The sequence below is a fragment of the Centruroides vittatus genome, unplaced genomic scaffold (assembly GCF_030686945.1).
Source record: "Centruroides vittatus isolate TY-2023 unplaced genomic scaffold, ASM3068694v2 contig_680, whole genome shotgun sequence".
Taxonomy (NCBI): Eukaryota; Metazoa; Arthropoda; class Arachnida; order Scorpiones; family Buthidae; genus Centruroides; species Centruroides vittatus.
The window spans coordinates 2,119,240-2,141,706 of NW_027122427.1; the positions used below are offsets into that span (position 1 = coordinate 2,119,240).

The 22,467-nt window shown below is 27.6% G+C and overlaps 1 protein-coding gene across 2 annotated transcripts in view; it reads left to right on the top strand.

Moving 5' to 3' along the window:
- The window catches only part of Iml1 (GATOR complex protein Iml1), an 82,069-nt gene that overhangs the window by 30,272 nt on the left and 29,330 nt on the right, over positions 1 to 22,467 (top strand). For both annotated transcript variants that reach the window (XM_067276224.1, XM_067276226.1), the window contains exons 18-25: positions 2,085 to 2,276; positions 11,550 to 11,648; positions 13,669 to 13,791; positions 13,899 to 14,046; positions 15,893 to 15,983; positions 16,060 to 16,182; positions 16,312 to 16,397; positions 18,509 to 18,683. In XM_067276224.1, the coding sequence (XP_067132325.1) occupies positions 2,085 to 2,276; positions 11,550 to 11,648; positions 13,669 to 13,791; positions 13,899 to 14,046; positions 15,893 to 15,983; positions 16,060 to 16,182; positions 16,312 to 16,397; positions 18,509 to 18,683 (1,037 nt within the window). The remainder of the gene's footprint in view (positions 1 to 2,084; positions 2,277 to 11,549; positions 11,649 to 13,668; positions 13,792 to 13,898; positions 14,047 to 15,892; positions 15,984 to 16,059; positions 16,183 to 16,311; positions 16,398 to 18,508; positions 18,684 to 22,467) is intronic.

Below are 22,467 nucleotides of genomic sequence, written 5' to 3' on the forward strand. Positions count from 1 at the left end.
ACTGATAAGATTATATTTTTGCCTTAACTCAAGGCTTTTCTCACATTTACAAATCAGATGGAATTTGGAAAAGGACGCTCAACATCTTGGGCAAGAAGTATTCTCGTATATATACAATCTATTATCAAACATTAGGGAATTAGAATTAAGTCGGAGTTGAATAAAAAGTCTTTTCATTTTAAACGGCAAATTAGAGAATAGATAACTATTATTACTTGGAAACAATAATATCGTACTATAGCTGGTTTGTGATATTCTTAAACGAGTGTCTTCTATATCTCGCGAATGAGAGATAATAAAACCATTCCAAATCAGTTGTTGATATACTTCTTCTTCAAAATCCGACGGGAAAATAAATGGTTCAATCGCACAGCCAAAACCGTTTATCACTTTAGAGATTAGAGAAACCCAGTTATTTTTAGATGGTTTCTGTATAGAGTTCTTATATAATTGATACAACAGATTGAATGTAATGCCACCACTGTCTCTTAGCTTAATTATCAAATTTAAACATCTTTTCATGATGAACGCCATAGGACTAAATCTACTTGTCTCCACTCTTAACACACTTCCCGGAGTTTTGTAATCCAACCAAAACAATCTACGTAGGAATTTATTCTGTATAACTTCTAGCTTCTGGACATTGGAGAGACACCACAAAGGAGATGCATAACTCACAGAGTTGAAAACCAAGGACCGAAATAGATTAAACTGGGTTTGGATCGAGCCCAAACGAGTCTTGGCGCAAAGCTTGATCACACCCTGGATTAATCGATTGGCTTTGACCATCATATCTTTAGTCTGTCTCTCAAACGAAAGCAAAGGTGAAAAAATTACTCCCAGAAATTTTGTTTCGTTGACCACCTTAATCTCTGTATTATCAATAAAGAAAGACATATTTTTCTTAGGAAGTCTTGATCCATTCCTGAATATCATTATGTGAGATTTCTTCGGATTAATGGTCAAATCCAATTGAGAAAAATACATAGTTAATAGTCGTATTTTCCTTCTAAGAGCAACCGCCGTCGGTGCTAGAATAATAATATCGTCGGCATACGAAATAGAGTGGATCACCGTACTACCTATCGTGAATCCATCGTCGTCGTTATCGAAAATATCATTAATATCATAAATATAAAAGTTAAACAGATAGGGAGACCATACTTCAACATATTAATTTTATGTAATAAATAACTTTATAAAAAGTTTTTCATAAACAAAATTGCTTTGAATATATTTATTAACCAGATTTGACTGTTATGTTATAATAATATTTAAAAGTGATAATTAATTTTATTTGAATAATTTTATAATATACATATTGTTACTATACAAAAGTTAAAAAATAATTTCAATAATAATAATTTTAAATAATTACAATTTATGTATGTAAAATGTACAAGTTGTACTACATATGTATGACTTGTATAAAAACTTTCAATTTATATAATTTATTTTATTAAATTATATTAATAATTAATAAAATTAATTAATTAATTATTCTGTATGATACTTTTTAATATTTAAAACAGTGATTCTCAACCACTGGTTTAAATATTTTTGAAGTGTGTCGCCACTGTGAATATCCATACATAAGTGATGTCAGACAAGTTGTTTAATTGGTTCTACATTCCTATGGCACGTTTGGAAATTGTAACCGGTGTTATTGGTAACTGCCAGTAGTTACTAAGATGTTTAGAAAATCTGACCTAAATAACCAACTGCATTTAAAAATCACTATTATGACGTCACCGGTTGTTCTGCGGTACTTACAGAAGTAACCGTGTGTGCTGCCAAATTTTTAAATTATTAAAAGTGTACTGTGACGAAAGAAAGGTTGAGAATCACTGATTTAAAACAAGGCTTGAAAATGTATATATTTATTGAGTTATCTTATATTTTTATATGAATTATAATGAAATTAACTTTCATCACTAACTTAAATTTTTATTATGAAATAATTTAATACATAATATATATTTAATATTGCAGACTTTATATATCTTTTTGTATTTTTTCTGTTATTGAGTGTTTTATAAATAAAATTACTTGATATGATTTTGAAAATTATAAAAATTTTGTAGGACCAACTGGAATATTTATGCAACAGCATCATTACCAAGCAGTCCCGCATAACACAGCTGCAACATTAATTCCAGCCGACATGGATAAAGATTTAGTTCTTAGCCATGAATTGTTACCTGTTTCTATTTTAACATCAGAAAATTTCTGTAAAAAAATTACTAGTAATGCAAATCATTTATCTACTTCAGAAGGTAATTAATTTATTAAATTTGTGATTATTTATATCTAATATTTTATTAATAATCAAGCAATAAATAGAATGATGATAAACTCAATAATGAATGCAACTACTATTTGTCTATACTTAATTTTGGTCAGCCATATTGTGCATTTCCCAGAAATTTTCATTGTATAAAATAATTTAAGTTAGTTTTTTTATTGTTTAGAACCAGTCTCAAGCGTAAAATAACATTAACAACAGGCATAATGATAACGAAATTGTTCAATTGACTTTTGAAATTTATTATTATTTTTTAATTTTTAATACAGTCATGTTGTTCTTTTTTATGCTAAACAATTTTCAAACTTTTATAATCTTAATTTTATATTTAAATCTAATAAAAGTAAGAATTTTTAATATTGATATATAATAACTAAGAAAATATGTTAACAAATTTATTAAGAGAAGTAAATTATAATATGAAATTATAAATTGTCATGAGAATGTTTTTAGTTTTGTAATTTTATATTAGAAACTGAATACTCACTTACATTAGAAGACTTGAAAGAGAGAAAATTTTTAAAAAATATTATAATTATTTGCTTTTTGTTCAATATTCAATATTGTAATAAATCTCTGAACAGCTATATGTAATTTGCTATAAATTTTAAGGACTTATCACACCACTTATTTTTCAATTTGCATTTAACATTAGTGAATTAAAATTTAATATTAAATGCAAATTGGAAAATACAAAAACACTTGAATTATAGGATAATTTCCCTTATAATTCTAAGGAAGGGTATATTCAACCTCATAAAGCAAACTCTGCTCTGCCTCGCCTAATGGCATCAGGGTTAAAGAGACTATGCCTTAATCATGGGTCATATGGTCCAACTAAAAGAGTCCGAGATTACCCAATCTCGGACTCTTTTAGTTGGACCGCTTAGTACTTCTTTCGGGCTCCCATCCATTCTCTTAGGTCCGACACTCTAACTTTGGCATAACTTTTATTGTGCAGTCAAAGGGTATATTGCCCGAAATGTACATATTGGTTTAATAAAATTTCAGTGAACTTTTTAATTGAAAACTGTGGTGTGATAAGTCCTTAAAATTTATAGCAAATTATGTAGCTATTCAGAAGATTTAAAAATATATTTTTAATATAATTTTTTTCTTATATATATTTTTTCCCAATACATGATCTTGCATAAGAAAATCTCTCACATCAGTTATTTACTTGACATTTTTTAAGAAACATTATAAATATATTATCAATTAAAAATATTAACTTCTGATGATTTTTATTCTTTTATTTATCTAATATATGATTCACACAATGTATGTAGAAAAAAAATAATTTTAAAAATTAAAACGTTTAGAATAAAATTTTCTTATTTCTCTGCCATTTCAAAAAAAAAAAAATTTGTTTCAATGTTGTCAATCAAAATATTTGATTGACAAGGGAGAGAGAGATATTACAATAGATATAAGAAGAAACTTTAATCATTAAACTTTGATAATACCTCAATAGTTAGGAATAATAAAGTTTTAATTTTGTAAATAAATTAATATTTAATTTTTAATTTATAAAATTCTGGAAGAAAAGAATTTGCCTCGAGTGGGACTCAAACTTGCAACTATTACTTACTGTGCGGATGCATTGCTATTACGCTACCTGGACCTTTGTCCAATCTTTCTAAATTAAAAATTAAATATTAATTTATCTATAATTATTAAATTTATCAACAGATAGTGTCTAATGTTTTCTTTTTCTTTCAAGATTTCAAGTTTGTTTATTTATTTATAAAATTTTGATTTCCAATAGAGCATTTATGGATAAATTTTATGATAAAGCATTGAAATAATTAATTGACATTAGGATATTTCATATTTGAGATATAATTTTATTATACTTCAGGAGAGAAAGATCAGATTAACTTTTCGTTAAATAATGTAAAGTTTGTGTGTAATTTTTTAAAATAATTATAATAATAATGTGGGAAACGCCGGGAGGTAGGACGGCGTCGTACCTCCTTTTTGTCGGCGAACAGGTCGGCAAGACCCACCCCACTGTCAAGGATGGCTAAATTTTGATATCATCCCGACTTGTCGGGATCGGGTAATTAATTGTCAGGTCAAGTGGAGGAAGTGTGTGGGTTCATCGATAAGTTCACGGCGATATTTGAATAAACGGAACCATGAGGAAAACAAATAACGATTTATTTAGACGGTAAACAGATACAAAAGCTCTAACGCGTTCCGTTCCTAACCGCGGAGAGAGAGTTTACAGATTTAGGGGGATCATACCTCTTCCTAGGATTAGTCGTAGGATTAGCAGTAATCGTAGGGTTAATCGTCTCTGTTCTCCGCTCGTGGAGGGAAGCGGGAGGATCGGGCGGCCGGCTCGTCGTCGGCGGGCTTCGGTGACTTCGTGTCTCGGCCCTCGCTTCTCGGGACGGATCCTACGGGTCGGGTGTCTTGTGCGGACCTTCAGCGACCCCGTTCTCAGCTTTTTCCCCCCTTATATACTCCAAGTCCCGTCCGCTGCGATGACGGTAGACGATGAGTCGATCTCCGTGACTCAGAGGTCGGATCCGGAGTGGAGGGAAGCGGGTTTGACGGCGGAAGGCTGCACATCCTTTGACTCTTGATTGTTATCTCTGATTTTGATCGTTATCTCCCGAGGGGATTTGAAACAATAAAATTTTAAAATCAGACCGGCTGGTTTAACCTGGTCCTCACAATAATTTTATTTGCTTTAAGATCTAAGCCTCGTTACAGGGGGTTTAATGATTACAATATTTATTAGTGTATATTTTATATCCAACAAACAAACAATATGCATATTCGTTATAGTCATCCATAACGTTACATTAATAAATTTAGAAGAACATTAGTTTTTTTTAAACTGTTTTAGTTTGAGTAACATAATTGGTAATCAATAATTTTAATTCTAATAATTTAACATATATTTTTTAGTTCTTTTGCAATTTGAATAAAAAATCCATTAATTTTAAACATTTGACTTAACGTAAGGTTGTTTAAGCTAGTTCTAAAGTCTTGATTTTTCCTTGTATATAATATTTTTTTAATTTCATATTTTTGATAGTATGTATTTAGTCCTTCACAGTCTCTTAGTAAATGATTCAAAGAATATTCAATTGAGTTGCACCAATGACATCTGTTTTTTTTGTAAAATCGAAATAAGTATTATTAATATAAAGTGAATATTTATTGAGTTTTAATTGGATTAGTAATTGTTTTATATTCACATTGATATTAGCAGTTGTGATATTCGAATAAGACGGGATTTTTAAAACATTGATATACCATGGATGGTATGCTGAATGATATAGTGAGTTTTGGTCTATTATAATTGATTGGGAAAATGCTGATTCGATCATTAATGAGTAGCCGTATTGCTAATCCAGTTCAGAATTATCAAATAAACTATTGGATACATCATAGGATTGTAGTAATTTATTAAATTTATATTGCCATAAATTTTTATTCTTGTTAGAGTTAGTAGTTTGATTTAGCATTATTTGATGTAAAAATCGTATATTATCTTGATTAGTATTTTTTAATCTATAATAAAATTTAATCAGTCTCTTTAAATAAAACGGAAACAGTTGAAATCTATTTGTTTCAGCTTGAATTGCATATCCAGGAACAGATCTTTCTATTTTATATAGTTTTCTTAAGTAAATAACATGGAATTTTTCTAAATTATGTAATAAATCTAGAGCCCATATCGGGCTTGCATAGTATATTGAAGGAATAATCAGCAGGTTAAATAGTTTCATCTGTAGTTTTATATTCATAATTTTTAGAGTTGCACATAAATTTATAACATTGTCTATTAAAGTAGTGATTTTTTTGGATAATTTCTCCAAGTGCGGTTGAAAATTACAATTCCAATTAAATGATAGTAAATGAAATAAAATATTTAGGAATAAGGAGAGAGATTGGTTGTTTAAATAAAATGATTTTTCTTGCTTTGGAAGTTTGACATTGTTTCTAAATATAATAACATTGGATTTAGAGATATTAATCTTTAAAAACAGCAAATTCAGATAGTTGTTAATAATATTTAATTTGTGTTGTAAAGCGATTTTAGTTGGTGTTAATAATACAAGATCATCTGCGCATAATATATAGTGATAGGATTTTCCAGAGATTTGAATTCCTTCAGTATCGTGTAGAAATAATTTATCAATATCATGTAAATAAAAATTAAACAGGTATGGCGATAGCAGTTCTCCTTGTAATAATCCACAGTTTAAGTTTAGTTCTGGAAATATTTGGTTATCGTGACTAATAGTAATTCTGTAGATTGAAAACAGTTTCGCAATAGTATCTGAGAGTTTTTTTCCAGAGCCACAGATTTGTAGTTTATTTATCAGGGTTGGAACATTGACTGAATCGAAAGCTTTGGATATATCGATGAAAGCTGAGTAGATTTTTCTATGCCTTTTTATTAAGTAGATTTGTATTATTGATATTAAGAAGAATAATGCCATTTCGGTTCCTTTTGATTTTTTAAATGCGAATTGAAATCTCGAGTTCAAATTAAGTTCCTCTGTCCAATGTTGGAATCGTAAAGCCAGTATAGAAGTAAAGCATTTTCATAGTGTTGGCAATAAGGCTATTGGACGATAATTTGCAGGGTCTTTTCTGTCTCCTTTTTTGTAAATCATTAATAATTTTGCTGTATTCCAAGTTTCCGGAAAGTTTGCTGAATTATAGAAAGAATTAAATAGTTCAAGCAGTACACGTTTTCCAGATGGTGGTAATAATTTTAAAAATTTCACTGTAATAAGGTCGATTCCCGGTGAGGATTTTGTTTTCATTTTATTAATTGTTGCATCCAATTCGTCATAGGTAATTATCGAAGTCAAAATTTCATTATCTGGATTCATCGGCTCTATATTAGTTAAATTAGTTATAGCAGTTATTCTTTTAAAATAGGATGACCAGGTTAAAAAGTCAATTTGCGAATGATTCTCGGAATGATGTCTACGTAATTTTTGAACTGTTGACCAAAACAGAGAATTATCTTTATTTAACATTAGTTGATGTTCTAGATTTTTAAAATATTTTATTTTCTTGGATTTTAGCAGATTATGATACATTGTTTTATGTTTCTTGTAATTCATAAGATTTACTTCGTTTGACTTGTTCCTAAACTGCTTTAAGGCTTTATTTTTCTTTAGCTTGGAGATATAACATGTAAAATCATACCATGGTTTCTTGAACTTGAGATTTTTATTATTAAATTTTTTTTATCTTAATGAATTTTTTAATTTGATTTTCCAATTGAGAATATATATCTATTCCATTACCCAATATGATTTTTGGCAAATTTTTTATTTTTTCTCCAATTAGCAGTTGAAAATTTAAATAATCATAATTTATTTTGTGGTAAGGTTGAAATTTATTATTATTAACTTGGATATTAGACACTTCAAAAACGGTCTTGACAGGGAAATGATCAGATAAGTCACAATTTAAAACTAAAATTTCTACACATAAATCAGATAGCAATTCGGAACATATTGTTAGATCTATTACAGAGCTTCCAGTATTAGTAACACAAGTAATTTCAGATGGATAGTCATTTTTTATTCTTCCGTTTAAAATTATTAGTTGCGATTGTTGAGTGTATTTTATTAGTTGAATTCCCAATCTGTTATAATTTTTATCTTTTGATTTTCAGTTAGAGTGAATTAGCTGATTTGGACCTTTATAATCCGAATCTATCATCTGTGCTATTCTAGAATTAAAATCACCAAGCAGCAATATATATGGAGAAATAATTTTCCATTTTTCAAGATTTTTAAATATGTCATTTAGTAAGTCTGACTGATCTGGTGGAACATAAACTAGCATTACTATAATTAACTTTTTGAATAAATAATGCATATCAGAATTATCGATTTGTAATAAGGTTAAAATATAATTAGCTGCTTTTTGTATACATTTGATGGAACCAATGTTTTTTCTTATCAGTAAACAGAGTCCTCCATACGGTCTCCCAGAACCTACTGGTTTCTGTGCCTCCACAGACATAATTGTATATTCTATTTTATTATTGAAGGTTTCATTGGCTGGTGAAACTAACCAGGTTTCGGTTATGCCCAAAATATCAGAGTTAAATAATAATTGAGAAAACTCCTGGGTTTTTATTTTGTGGATTAATCCTTGGGAATTCCAATTTGTGATATTTAATTTAAGATTACTTGAGATTTTTGTACCTAGATTGATTTCATATTCTATTTCTGGAATAATTAAGTTATTGGGTTTTTCTGAAGAGAATGCAACAAAAATCATCAACGTTTACTAATTTATCCTGAATATAGCTGTATGTAATTTTTTGACGATTTATTATCAAATAATCATCACGGAGTTTTACTTGGAATCCTTGCTTCTTTAAGTCCAAATAATATGGTAAAAGTTTTTTTCTTCTTTTGCGAGAATCTTTTGGTTAAATCAGGTGACATATTAATTTCTTGCCAGTTACCTAGTGTCTTGTTATTTCAACTTATTAAACGCTGCAAAGATTCTATTTCTTAATTGATTTGATTTTAGTATTATGCACTTTATATGAATTTTCGGATTGGGTATTGAGTAAATATTTTCAATGTCTTCTGATTCATTACATAGTATTTTTAAAGTATTGGAAAAAAATTTTGCTAAGTCATTTTTCGTAATATCTTTGAGCTGATTAGTATAATCAAATATAATTATTTTATTATTATTCATAGTGTTAGTCACAGTATCCATCTTATATTAAGTTAATTCATTTTCTAGTCTTAGTTTATTAAATTCCATTTCAATTTTATCATTTCTCGTATTTAATTGTTGAAGTTGATCTTTAAATTCTTTAATTTCATTTTGAATTATATTTATTTCTTGTCTTATGAGTGTAAATTGACTAACCAACTTTTCATTACTATTAGTTATCAGTTCAGCTATCTTAGACCATAATTGTGCCATTGAAATGTCTATTTGTTCCGAAGGCAATTGTTCTTGAGAGGAGGTTAAATTAATTAGCTCACCTGTTTGTAATGATGATTCAGCTCTTCTAGGTTCGATATACTCGGTGATAAGATTTGATTCCGGTTCCAACGATTTGATATTATCTGATGGCAATTTTTGTCGAGTAAGTGGTGGTCTTCCTCTCTTTGTGGGAGTTTTCTGCAAGGGAGCAGGATTCAGTTCTATACCAGCAATTAGTAGTAATATAATAAGAAACTTAATATTATTCATTTTTGTCGAAAAAAATTGAGTATTCTTCATTTCTTGAAAAGAACTAGGCAGACTATGGAAGTGTAAAGAAATTCACGCCAGCAGCTACGACGCTCAGAGCACCCCCATTTTTTTAATTAATAAATTTTTTTTTTAGTATTTATATTGTTGTAATGAAATTTGATTCAATAGATCAAACAATATAAGAGAGATTAATTATTTTGTATATTTATTTAAAACTGATTCTAAAAAAAATTTATTTTTAACTTAGAAAGAATATCACATGGTCTGAATAATGCTGAATCAAATTTAATGAAAACAAAATGCCTTTCGTTAAGATGATTCAAAACTAATATTAACTGAAACTGAGCATGTATTAAAAGCATTATTATAAGAAATTACTTAAGTAGAGATCTTTCTGTACTTGTGTAGTTTAAAATTATAAACAAAACGAACAGTTATTTATTGTGACATCATCATAATGCCAGACTGTAATTTTTAATCATATTTTTAATTTATTTCATTTAAAATATATATATGCCACTTCAAATTAGTATTGTAGTGTTGTGTCTCTGTACATCATACTTTTCCATTAGCAATGGAGTTGTGTTGGTCATCTATTAACTGCTTTCAAGTGAAAAGTTTTGAATTGAAATAACTTGACTTCTGGTTTGCATTGGAAGTTTGTATATAGTTAATTCGGGACCTCCTGTTCCTAAGGCTTCCATATCTGGTCTTGTCTTTTATCTATCTAACTCCATTCTCAAGATTAAGGAAAGGCAGATGGACAGATGACAGTGGGAATTTATAGGTCTACAATTTTTTCAAATTGCAGCCCAATTAAAATTTTGGTATCTTACAGATACCAAAGTGAGTTGGGTGATTCTAATGGTTATCATAACAAAATGAAAGAAAATCCTGTAGAAAACAGTATGCACAATAAAAAGCTTACTAATTAGCATATATAATCATTCAATTAACTATTAATAAAACAGTTTTAAGTAGTTTCAAATTTAAATTCAAGAAAATAAAAAATCTAAGTGAGGACAAACAATATGAATAATGGAAAAAATTAAACAATATTTTCTATATTAAAAAAAATGATTTTTAAAATTAGAAAGTTTCTGGTATTGTGTTAACAATAAAATAAATAACTATAAAAATTAAGTATAATTACAATGTATAAAAATATCTTTATCATTTTTTGCAAGAAGTTAATTTTTTATAATATTTATAATAAGCCAAAGAGAACTTTTTAAAATAAAATAAAAAAAATTCTACAGTCATGTAAAATTTTGCAAATCACTCACTTCTAACAGTTAAACCAAGGAATCAGTATATAGTAGACATTTCAAGAGTAATTAACTTTATGATTTACAATGTTTACCTCATATGCAAAGGACATCTTAAATTGAGTCTATTTGAATAATAAACACACTTTTTCAAAAGTTATATTGACCAATTTTAGCAGAATTTGCAACTTGGGTGATGCTTTTTTTTCAGGATAGTTTTTACTTACCTGTCTGTTATATATGAGGGAAAGTATGGCAATTGATCAAAAATTGACCCCCAAGATTTTACATTTTTGGACTCGGGACCTTGAAACATCAAAAAATGCAGAAAAGTCAGGGGTTTTTTCTTTGTATTTATGAATGTTTGTGTGTGGTGTGTGTGTGTGTAGGGTGGGCACAATTATTAATTAACAAACGTTTTCAACCTATTCCCATAGGCCATCATCAGGTTTTTAAATTTATTTTTAGAAAATGTTCTTAAAAAATTCTCTCAGCAAATGCACAAGTGTTGTAGTAAGTTTTGTATTATATAATTTTGGAATCATGTATACTTGAAATTTACTTATTTGATAATATATTTACCTTATTATTCCATCTTGTAAACAAATATTGTTATTTCATTCTTAATTTATTCACTGAATTTAGAGTAATTACATCTAAAATAGTCACTTTTAAATTACTTTCTGCTTTTCTGTAAACTTTTTAATCTTCAGTAAAATTGACTGAAACTTTTTTTCTGTAATTTATTATATTCTTAGATATTTTTGACAATGAAAGATATCATCCAGATGGGAAAAAAGCAAAGGAAATGCATTCTTCTGCCAGTTCTGCTAGTTTAAGTGGAGCGGATAATATAAGTAATTTTTATAATTCTGGTTTTGATTTCAATAGAATATTTAATGGATTTTTTAATATATAAATTAAATTATATATCAAGTTTAAAACATTATAATTTAACACTGTTTTACTAAAATTATGAAAATTTATTAAAGAAAAGTAATAAAATAAAGTAATTAAAGGAATAAAATATATCAAAATTTAGATACATTCAGTAGATTCATATAATATCTTTTTAGAAATAATGACGTTTTTTATTTATTATTATTTATTTGCCAAAGTAGTCCTGATACCTATTTTTTGGACACGTGTCAAACAGCTTATAGTTTGGAGTCGTCTGCTTGTGATTACACAAAATGATATATATATTAGTGATGTAACGAATATTCGGTTACTACCCGGTATTCGGCTTATTCGGCCTATTTTTCACTATTCGGCCGAATACCGAATATTTCACTATTGCCGAATACCTAAAACAGGAGTAAGAAATAACAAATACACAGTAAATTAATCATTTTTGTAACTTTTATTAATGCTGAACATTAAACTATAATTATTAAAGTTAATAAGAAATAGCATCTAACTCTAGTATTAAATTATTTCATAATTAAATGATATTATAACCTTTATCTAGCCCGATATCTTATGGCATTGATGGCGTGTAGGTTAGAATGTATCGGGCGTTAATGTTATTATTTAGTTAATTATGTTATATTCGTATTCGCGTATATTTTAATATTTATACGATATATTTGAACTGTTCCACAACTGGGGAGAAACTAGACCATATTATGTCATCACAAAAGTATATCCTTAGGGTACTATTCAGTCTACAAATACGTAGTAAAAACAAAATTTTAGTGTTTAATTAAAGAGTTTAAATGATCGATTGCAAATAAAATAACTTATAAGTTATAACTTACATCTAAATACCAAAACTGCCGAATCATAGCGGGCTATTTACGGCTATTACATAAATTATAAACCAATTTGGCACTAGAGGTAGACGTTAGGCTCTATCTCATATTAACTTTAATAACTATAATTTAATTAATTAATTTAAATAATTTAGACCTAATGGAAGAAAAAATCGTAGTGACAGCGGGCCAATAGAGAGCACGGTGCGCGATCTTTGCCATAATGCGGTTTGCGCGCCAATTTTCGTACGTGCATTAATCAAGCCGAATAGTTTGGCCGAATATTTGGCCATTCGGCAACGCTCCTAGCCGAATATTCGGTATTCGGCCACGCTCCTAGCCGAATACCGAATATTTGGCTGAGGCTGAATATACTATTCGTTACATCACTAATATATATACACATCCCACAGATACTTTTTATCTCAGACAGAGATAAAAATCCACTGAAGACAGGTCAGGGATGTAAGGCAGCTATAGGAATTTTTTTTTGTAAAGTGCTATTTGATGTTATGGTTTGATGCACAATACTCATGATGCATTTTGAGATTGTTGTGTATGATCTTTAGTATTAACCTGTGTTTAATACTCACAAAGTATGCCAAATTGTCTAATGGTCTTATTTAATTTCCTCCTGAAAATTACAAAGTTAGATAAAAGAATAAAAATTCACATTTTTGGAATTTTAAATGTAAGTTTAGAATAATTATTTATTTATTATTTATTGTGACATATTGAATTGATAAAAAGTTAAGAGCATTCTATTGTGTAAATAAAAGCAATTGATATCGAATGGACAATTAACTAACAAAGTATTTTAACTAATATTATCCATTTTTCTCCCAATTGTTTACATTTAGTAAAATTGTCCTGTATATAATGTGACATAATGTGAACTGTAAGAAAAACCCATAAATTATTTTACTTAAAATTTGATGATAAATGTAGAATTTATACAAACATATAGATTATAGTTTCAATTGAATAATTACAGATGCTTAAAAATTTATAAGCATTCATAATGATGATTTATTATTTTATAAATTTATTTAAAAAAAATATTATGTATTAAACTTTTTTAAACACATTAATATAGTTGTATATTTTTATTAACAATATATAGTAAGGATTCGAAGTTCGACACGTACATCTACAATAATTCCTCCTGAACCTCCCTCAAATCGTAGTACTTCTTGGTTATGGGGTGCTACAGGTGAACAAGAATGGACCCCAGCATTAACTACAGGTTTGTTTTGTAAATTTTTTTAAATTTTATTCTAAATTATAAGAAATTATATAAATAAATCTCTGTTAGAATACTTTTTAATGCAAAATTTTCTATTTTATGTATAGGTGTAGATTGGAAGTCACTTGTTATACCTGCTTGTCTTCCAATAACTACTGATTATTTTCCTGATAAGAGAAGTTTGCAAAATGATTATGTTGTATCTGATTACTTTTTATTACCTGAAGATATTAGTATGGATCTGACACAGAGAAGGTATTATGTTATTTAATTATTTATTTTTTCAAATATTTTAAACCTATTTGAACAAACTGTTAAATTTTACAATACAATATACGTGTGTAGGAATACATTCACCCTCTCAAACAAAATCTAGCAACTAAACTGCAAAGTCTGAAATGATATAAAATAAATTATTCACAAACAATGAGATGCTTTTCTATAGACTTCTACATATCAAACCTACCACACAATGGCATGCCAACAGAAAAACCTGTGGAGAATGGATGAATATATGTACAGTATATTGTGCCAGTAGTCCTCCCTTGCACAGATTCCATACTATATATACTATACAAAAGTTTTAAAATAATATGATTTTGCAATATCACATACATCATACTGCAGAAAGCTTGAAATTCAGGAAATTCTTAAACACAGATAGACACATGTAAACAAAACATTTGTTTTCTGTAGTTAGGCTTAGACTTTGATCTGGCATCATACCAGGCAGCAGTGTATATGCCATACGTACCATAATAAAGTAGTAGTTTTTTCAAATGCAAGTGTTAAACTAACTAATTTGTCAATATTTTATCTGTTTTTACTTATGTAGCTATGTTTGTGTAATTAAAATTATATATGTATGAGAAGTTTAATTCACAGAAAAGGTTTCTGTGTGTTATTACTTATGTACACACCATAATTATAAGACTGTAATAAACAAGTATGCAAACTAAATTGAAATAAACAAACATACATTTGTTTGTTTGTTGGAAAATATACTTTAACTATATTTAACTAAAAAAATAAATAATGTTTTTAAAAATAAAACAAAATTTAAATTTGACAGAAAAACAAAATAAAAATTTCATCTACTCTTTTTTGGATGATGATATATCAAAAAACTTCTATTGCTGTGTGAAGTTATAAGCAGTGACTCTTGAATTTGAAAAAAAATAATAACCTTTTAATTTAATTATATATAAAACACATTTTAAAATTAATAGTATGTGACATACAGACTGGAAACTTCATTAAATCCAAAGTTCATTAAATTGAGGTTTTACTGTACAAAATAAAAATTGTACAGAATTAAACGTAATCTTACTTTTTAAATGAAATTATAAAAATAACTTAAGTGTAAGATGAATATTAATCAGTTTTTTGATAATTATTTAAAATAAATTTTTTCTTTATTGCAAGTTGTAATAATTTTTCTATATTTTTTTTCTATAGGCAATCACCTACATAACACAAATTTATTCGTTTTTTTAGATCTTACTTTTATCTTCTTATAACAGAATAAAGTACAGATTTATCAGTTATTACACAACAAAATTATTATTGTATTATATTTTTTAACAAAAAAAAAATACGAAGTAAGAATTAATGTCTTAATACAATGATGTACTGCAAATTAATTTCTTAATACAGTTACTCATAAATTTAATGTTCACAGTGTAGCATGCAGATTGTACAGTACATATTATTGAATACAAAACAACTGTTTTCTAACAACTATATTAACTGTTTGGTAATTAGAAAGCAATGTTTTAAGCATTTTTTGTCTTAATATGATAGGCTGTAACTTATATATAAGTGTTGTATTGTGCTTTAGTTTTATTTTTGAAAATTAAAATTGGAAATTTTGAATTTTATTTTAATTAAATAGGTTTCTGCTTAACATTTTCCTGCAGGACATCTGATTTTCCTGAACAAATTGTACTGATGTTAGGCAGGGAATGTCTATATTTATTATATAAATTATGATTCATATAATGAGAAATAGCTAATTTTTTATTTAAAAAATAATAATTTTTGTTAATCCATTTCTTTTTAAGAAAGTAAATGATAATACTGTGTTATATGTTTTTCAAAGATGTTATCGTGACAATGAAGATTCTGTTCATCATGCACCAATGAAAACTTCAGACGTTTTTTGTGAATTGATTTGCCAAAGACTACAGCAAGTAAGAATTATTTAGATATTTCTAATAAAGGTTTATTTTGATTTTTAATACTTTCATAATTTATTTCTCTACATAGGGATTTCAAATTATAGTATTGCCAAGACAACAAATGTCTTCTTATTCACAGATGAATTCTAATTCCAGTCCACAATTTGCTTTACCTAGTCTAATAAGAGGACGCTTTCACCTAGATCAACCAGTAATATATACTTTTCCATAAATTACTTATTAAAATAGTGTAGTATAATAATACATATTAATATTTATAAAAAATATTTTCTATGAATAATTTTAATAGCTGATAATTAGATATTCATTCATTTTTTAGGAAGAAGTTTTAATGAGTATTGGTAGGATATTTCACAAATTAACTCTTGATGATCTTACAATTACTGTTACTCAATATCGTCCAAGGTAACTATTATACATTAACTGTATGTTAATGAATATAACATACCATAACATATTTGAACTATTATATTCATAACATAATATTCCAAATTAAACAATTTATGAGTCCATAATTCTCTTTTCATTGTCAAAAATATTATTTTTGTTTGTAGTCATAAAATAGATTATTTTTAAATGAAAAATTGTTTAAAGTTTAACTTTTATGTATTTATATAATATAAATTTACATAAATTTTATGTGCTCCATCTTAAGATGAAGAAAAATTATTGAGAGTGTTAAGAGAATTTATAACATCATCAAATTGTTTTAGTATTTAAAGAAATTGATGCAGAATTTGCATGTTATGTATTATATGCAAATAAAATTATATCAATAAATTACAAATTTTCTAGGAAAAGATACAAATACAAAAATCTGCAATAAACAAGAACTTCACTGCAAAAACAAATTTTTTTTCTGTCATATATAACAATCATCATCAGGCAAAAGATAGCCTACATTTAAAAATTTTATCACTGTTATTTCAGATTTGAAGATTTATTTTACAGTATATATCAAACCATTCTTTTATATACAGTTTATATATTTTAATTTACACTTTTTATTTATAGTTACTTATCTTTTTAAATAAATCTTTATTTTAAGCATCAGCTGTCTGTTTTTTAAACTGTTTGCTGCTAGAATGTTTTGTAAAAATTGAACTTCAATGTTATCATATTTATAAATGCCAACAAAATTTAGAAACATTTTTCTTTTTCCTGAAAAACATTAAGAACTTTCTTACTTTTATCCAAAACATCACTTCTTTCAGTTCCTACTGCAAGTATTTTTTTTATGAAACTCTTTATAACTAATTGAATTAAAGCTTGTTACAAAGCTTAAACAATGAAGGCTTATTATTATTTTAAATAAAAATAAACTTGCATTATTCTGCATTATTTTAAATTTACTATCATGTTTTTACTTTTTTTGCACTTTTGATTTTGTTCTTATTTGCATGAATGTAAATGACAAAAAAGTAAAAAGCTATCAATAAAGCTAACACTGTTAACATATTTTTATTGTAATTTATAATAATTATTTGTAAAGTATTGTGAAATGTCAGGATTGAATGTGAAAGCAATTGGGTATTGAATCCTGATTATATATACAAGGGTAATCCCAGACATAAGGTTTCCTAATATTTTAAATACAAAGAAACGTTTATTTTCAATACTGTTCATATTATTTTAAAGCTTGAACATTCATCTATTTTTCTACATAATCACTATTTCGGTCAATGCATTTTTGTATGTGCTGTGGCAATTTTCGTATGTCCATGTCATACCAGCTTGCTGCCATGTTGTGTTAAACCAATTGAAATTCATTGCCAATTGAAGGAAGTATGTGACGAGTTGTGCATAGATGTCAAAAACATCTTCAAGTGGTATAGGGAATTTGCAGCTGATTGTACTGAAATTCACGAGGAAGAAAGAAGCAGGAGACCGTCAATTTCCCAACAAGACAGTTGTGAAGGTTGAGCAAATCATGTGTGAAGATCAGCAAATCATTCTGGATAATCTCTGCATTTTGGTTATTGGGCTTTCCCCAAGCACAATCCACAGGATTTTAACAGAAAAGTTGCAATATCGGAAGGTGTGCGCAAGATGGGACCCGCGACGTGGTGGCGAGCAGGTATGACATGGGCATACAAAAACTGCTACAGCGCCTACAAAAATGCATCAATCGAAATGGTGATTATGTAGAAAAATAGATAAATGTTCAAGCTTTAAAATGATATGAACTTTATTTTTGTATAAACATTTCTTTGTTTAAAAAAATACTTTTGGGATTACCCTCGTACAATGGACTTGAAATAAATTATTATTTGTTTAAATATACAGCATAATGAGATAATCATTACTATTCAGTACTGTTTAGAATTTAAAATAGTTTAAAGTTAAAATAATTTTTAGACTAATGAATTAGTGAGGTAAATTTTAAAAATTTATTTTACAATAAATTTATCACTATTTTAATACAATGTTAATTCATTTCAGGAAAAATATACATTAAAATTTTATTTGTACTTTAGTGATATATTTAAAATTTCAAATATTATTTTGTTTTCTAGGCATCCTTATCCAGTTGTCAATATTCATTATTGTTATCGGTTTCATGCACCTGACAATGACACTTATGGTGTATCCTGGGTAGATTTTGCTAGTGAAAAGTTAGAAAACTACAAATGGAATTATATTGATCATTATATCTGTTTAAGAGGAGAAGGAGGATTTGAACTAAATGAGGTATTGTTTATATTTTAAAAATTACTTTAGAAATCAACTTGCTTTTCAAACAATTTTACATGAAATTATAACTATTTTATGCACACAATTAAACTCAAACAACATAAAATAAAATAAGATTTAAAAATGTTTAAATCTTAACACTCGTTTGAAAATAAATTTTTAGATATGTCTGTTGAGATGCTAAAATGCTAATATATGTATATACAGTAGAGCATCGATTATTCGAAACAATTTGGGAGTGGGTTGTTCGGATAATTGATATTTTGGATAACCAATTATGTATGAAAAAATATATTAATCTATCCCATGTTGAAATTCGTTCAAATCCTGGTGCATCCTTAAGTACCCTCTCATGGTCGTGCCAGTGCTGCCAGCTAAAACATGCATACCAACAAAAATAATATTGGAGTAGCCCAAGACATAGCCAAATATTGCAGTGCCACAGCACTAGCGGAAATTTAAATTTGCCAACTGGAACACTTTCAGTTAACCGATGTTTCAGTTGATCAATATTCAGATAATTGATGGTCTACTGTATATATATATATATACGTGTGTGTGTGTGTGTGTGTACGGGAGTTTCCCTACTTACGAATGTTCAACTTACGAACAATTTGACCATATGTCTAAAACTTAAACTTCATGTATTCTTGCTGGTTGTGGTATGGTGTCAAACTCAGTCTTTAACCAGTAATAAATAACAAATAATCAATGTGGATTTGTTTCTATCACATATGATTTTTTTGTTTTTGTACGAATTATGACATTCCATTGCCATTCATGAGGTGGCATTGAAATTGGTAATGTTGGAGTAACTGCATTTTATGATTAATGCTTCCATAAATTGGGCCGAAAACTTTAGTTTTAGGTAATAAATTGTTTGTTCTCAGCGATAAGGTGTATTGTATGTTTCTACTGAAATTGGTAATGTTGGAGTAACTGCATTTTATGATTAATGCTTCAGAAATGCATCCAAAATGTAATAGTAAATCTAGTAGTGGAAATAAATGCACTCAATTACAGTGGAAACTAAACCTGCTCTTATAAAAGTATATATATATGATATTTAATGTCATAGAAAATTTTTAAATCAAATTTATCATTGATTAAAAATAAATGAAAAACAATATAAAAAATCATCAACTGTTAAGCTTTTAATCCCCTATTATGTCAATCTCAGTATTTTAATATCATATATAGTCTAATCTGTCTATAATGGAACCCCAAGGGACGAAACATCTCTTCTCTAGTAGACAGATTTTTGCTATATACAGGTTACCTACTGTAGGTATTGCTTGATTAATGAGATTAATAAATTCCTTGATGTGTGTAGTGTATATCAAAATCATGTAAACCAAATACAGTAGTACCTCTGTACTTTATCGAGCACTCATCACCTGCTAGAACAAATTTTTGGTTAATAACAAATATTTTTATTTTAACTTCAATTTTGTCATTCATCTGTAAAAAGTTCTCTAAGATAAAATGAGTAGCCAGTTAAAAAATAAAATAAAAGAAAAAATCTTACAGCTGCTTACCTTCATCAGATAAAATTATACTCAATTCAGTTTGTTTTATTCATAAGTGAAAAAAAAGAAACTGTGCTGAACACAATCATCAGCATGTTTCACAACCATTTCAAGTGGATGAAGTGTTTCAACAATATGTGTGTGACACACTGAGATTTGTTGCAAATTTACAAGTTGTTATTTTTTGTCAATCTTTAACAATTTCTTTCCACAATTTCTTTTCAACAGCTTTTGGGGTCCATACATTTTGTAACCTTTAGTTCAAAATTTTCTAAAGAAAACTTTCAAAATCACATTTGACATATTCTGAGTTTAGAAACATTTTCCACATACACAGTACAAGAATTTTTTTACTGTTTGTATACTGTGATATCCTTCACAAAACTTAAAAAGCATGTATAATATGCCTGATGTGCATTTTATCTGCAGACATTTTGACTTGATTTTATTTAAATGAAATGTGATGTAAAAAACTTTAAAATAAGCTTCAAAACAAAGAATACAATCTCACATCAGGAATAATGTGTTAAATTTCACAACTTATAATTACATCACATATCTATGTTAAGTAAAAACAGTGGTTAATAAAAATAAGGGCAAAAACTTTTCATTCAAATCACAATAAAATTACTGTAATACAGTAGTCATATTTTGCTATTCTGTATTGCATATGTGTATTTTTTGACTTTTTTATGATTTATACTTGCTAGTCTTGTAAACTTCTTGTTTAAATTTGTGTTAAATTGGATACAGATACCAGTTTTCTTTTCTGTTTCTGTGTTAGACAGGTTCTGCTATATATAGGTTAATTTACATTAATTTTTGCAAAAAATTTAAGAGACCAAAGAAATTGTCTGTTAATAACAGGTTTTCACTATATACAGATTCCATTATAGACAGGTTTGACTGTAATAGATATTTATGAGGGGGTTATCAGTAATTGAAACTTTCATAAAGCTAATTTATTGGATAAATATTCATGACTGTTCTGACCCAGCTAAAATGCATATGACTTGAAAAAATTGTCATATCATATTTTATTTTCATTTAAAAAAAAATGAAAATGAAAAAAATATTATTACCATTGAATTATTACCAGAACATATAAATACTCTTCAATCAAAGATTGAAAGGAGAAGGGGAAAAGATTTATCTAGCAATAAATAATAATTTAGAACAAAGTGGTGTAGTGTACAAAGTTTCCCTACATACATTATATATATATATATATACATACATATACATATACAGTAGAGCATCGATTATCCGACTCCCGATTAACCGACCGCATTCTAGTCGGCAAATTCAAATGTCCGCTAGTGATGTGGCGCTACAGTATTTGGTTATGTCTTGGCTACTTTAATATTATTTTTGTTAAATTTTTGCATGTTTTAGCTGGCAGCACTGGCTCGACCATGAAAGGGAGGCTAGTATTTAAACCAGGCCTAATACACTATACTAATAATGTATTTTTTCATACTTTTCGGTTATCTGACTTTTCAGTTATCCGACCAACCCCAGTCCCCAATTAAGTCGGATAATCGATGCTCTACTGTATATGCATCTAAACTAAGCATCTCTTGAGGATTAGATTACAAGAACACACAAACAGTATAATAAACAAACTTCAGTGGTAAATAGGCATTGTAGTAGATAGACTGTGAAATTGATAAAAACATGATAAAATTAATTAAAAAGAAATTACATGTGCACATAAGAATAGTTAGAGAAAATAAAACATAAACTTATTAATGAGAATGAAGGTATAGGAATAAATGACAGATGTTGCAAATATTTAAATATTAAATAACAATGTTAAGAAGTGCAGATTAGTAGTTAACAGTATTGGAGAAAAGTAATTGTCATGTATAACAACATAAATATGCACTGTACTTAAATAAGGTAATTTATATGAATATTTTGTCTATAATTGCAAAATAGTTTAAATACAAAGGAGTTTTAATTCTTTACATTAATTAGGAAGGTGGATTATAAACCTAAACAGTTTAGCAACATTAGGCACTTGAGAATATATGAAACTTTTCGTTATGAAACTGAGAATATATTAAGGATTAAATAAGGTATATAAAAATTTATTTTATAATTGGTATTATTAAATAAATTTTATTATTACACAATTGGTAAGATATGGCATACAAAATGCAACACATAAGTAAGAGTGTAAATGTTGACTGTTTGGGAAATGAAAAAGGTATATGTAACATTTAGACAGCAATTGCATGTAATAACAA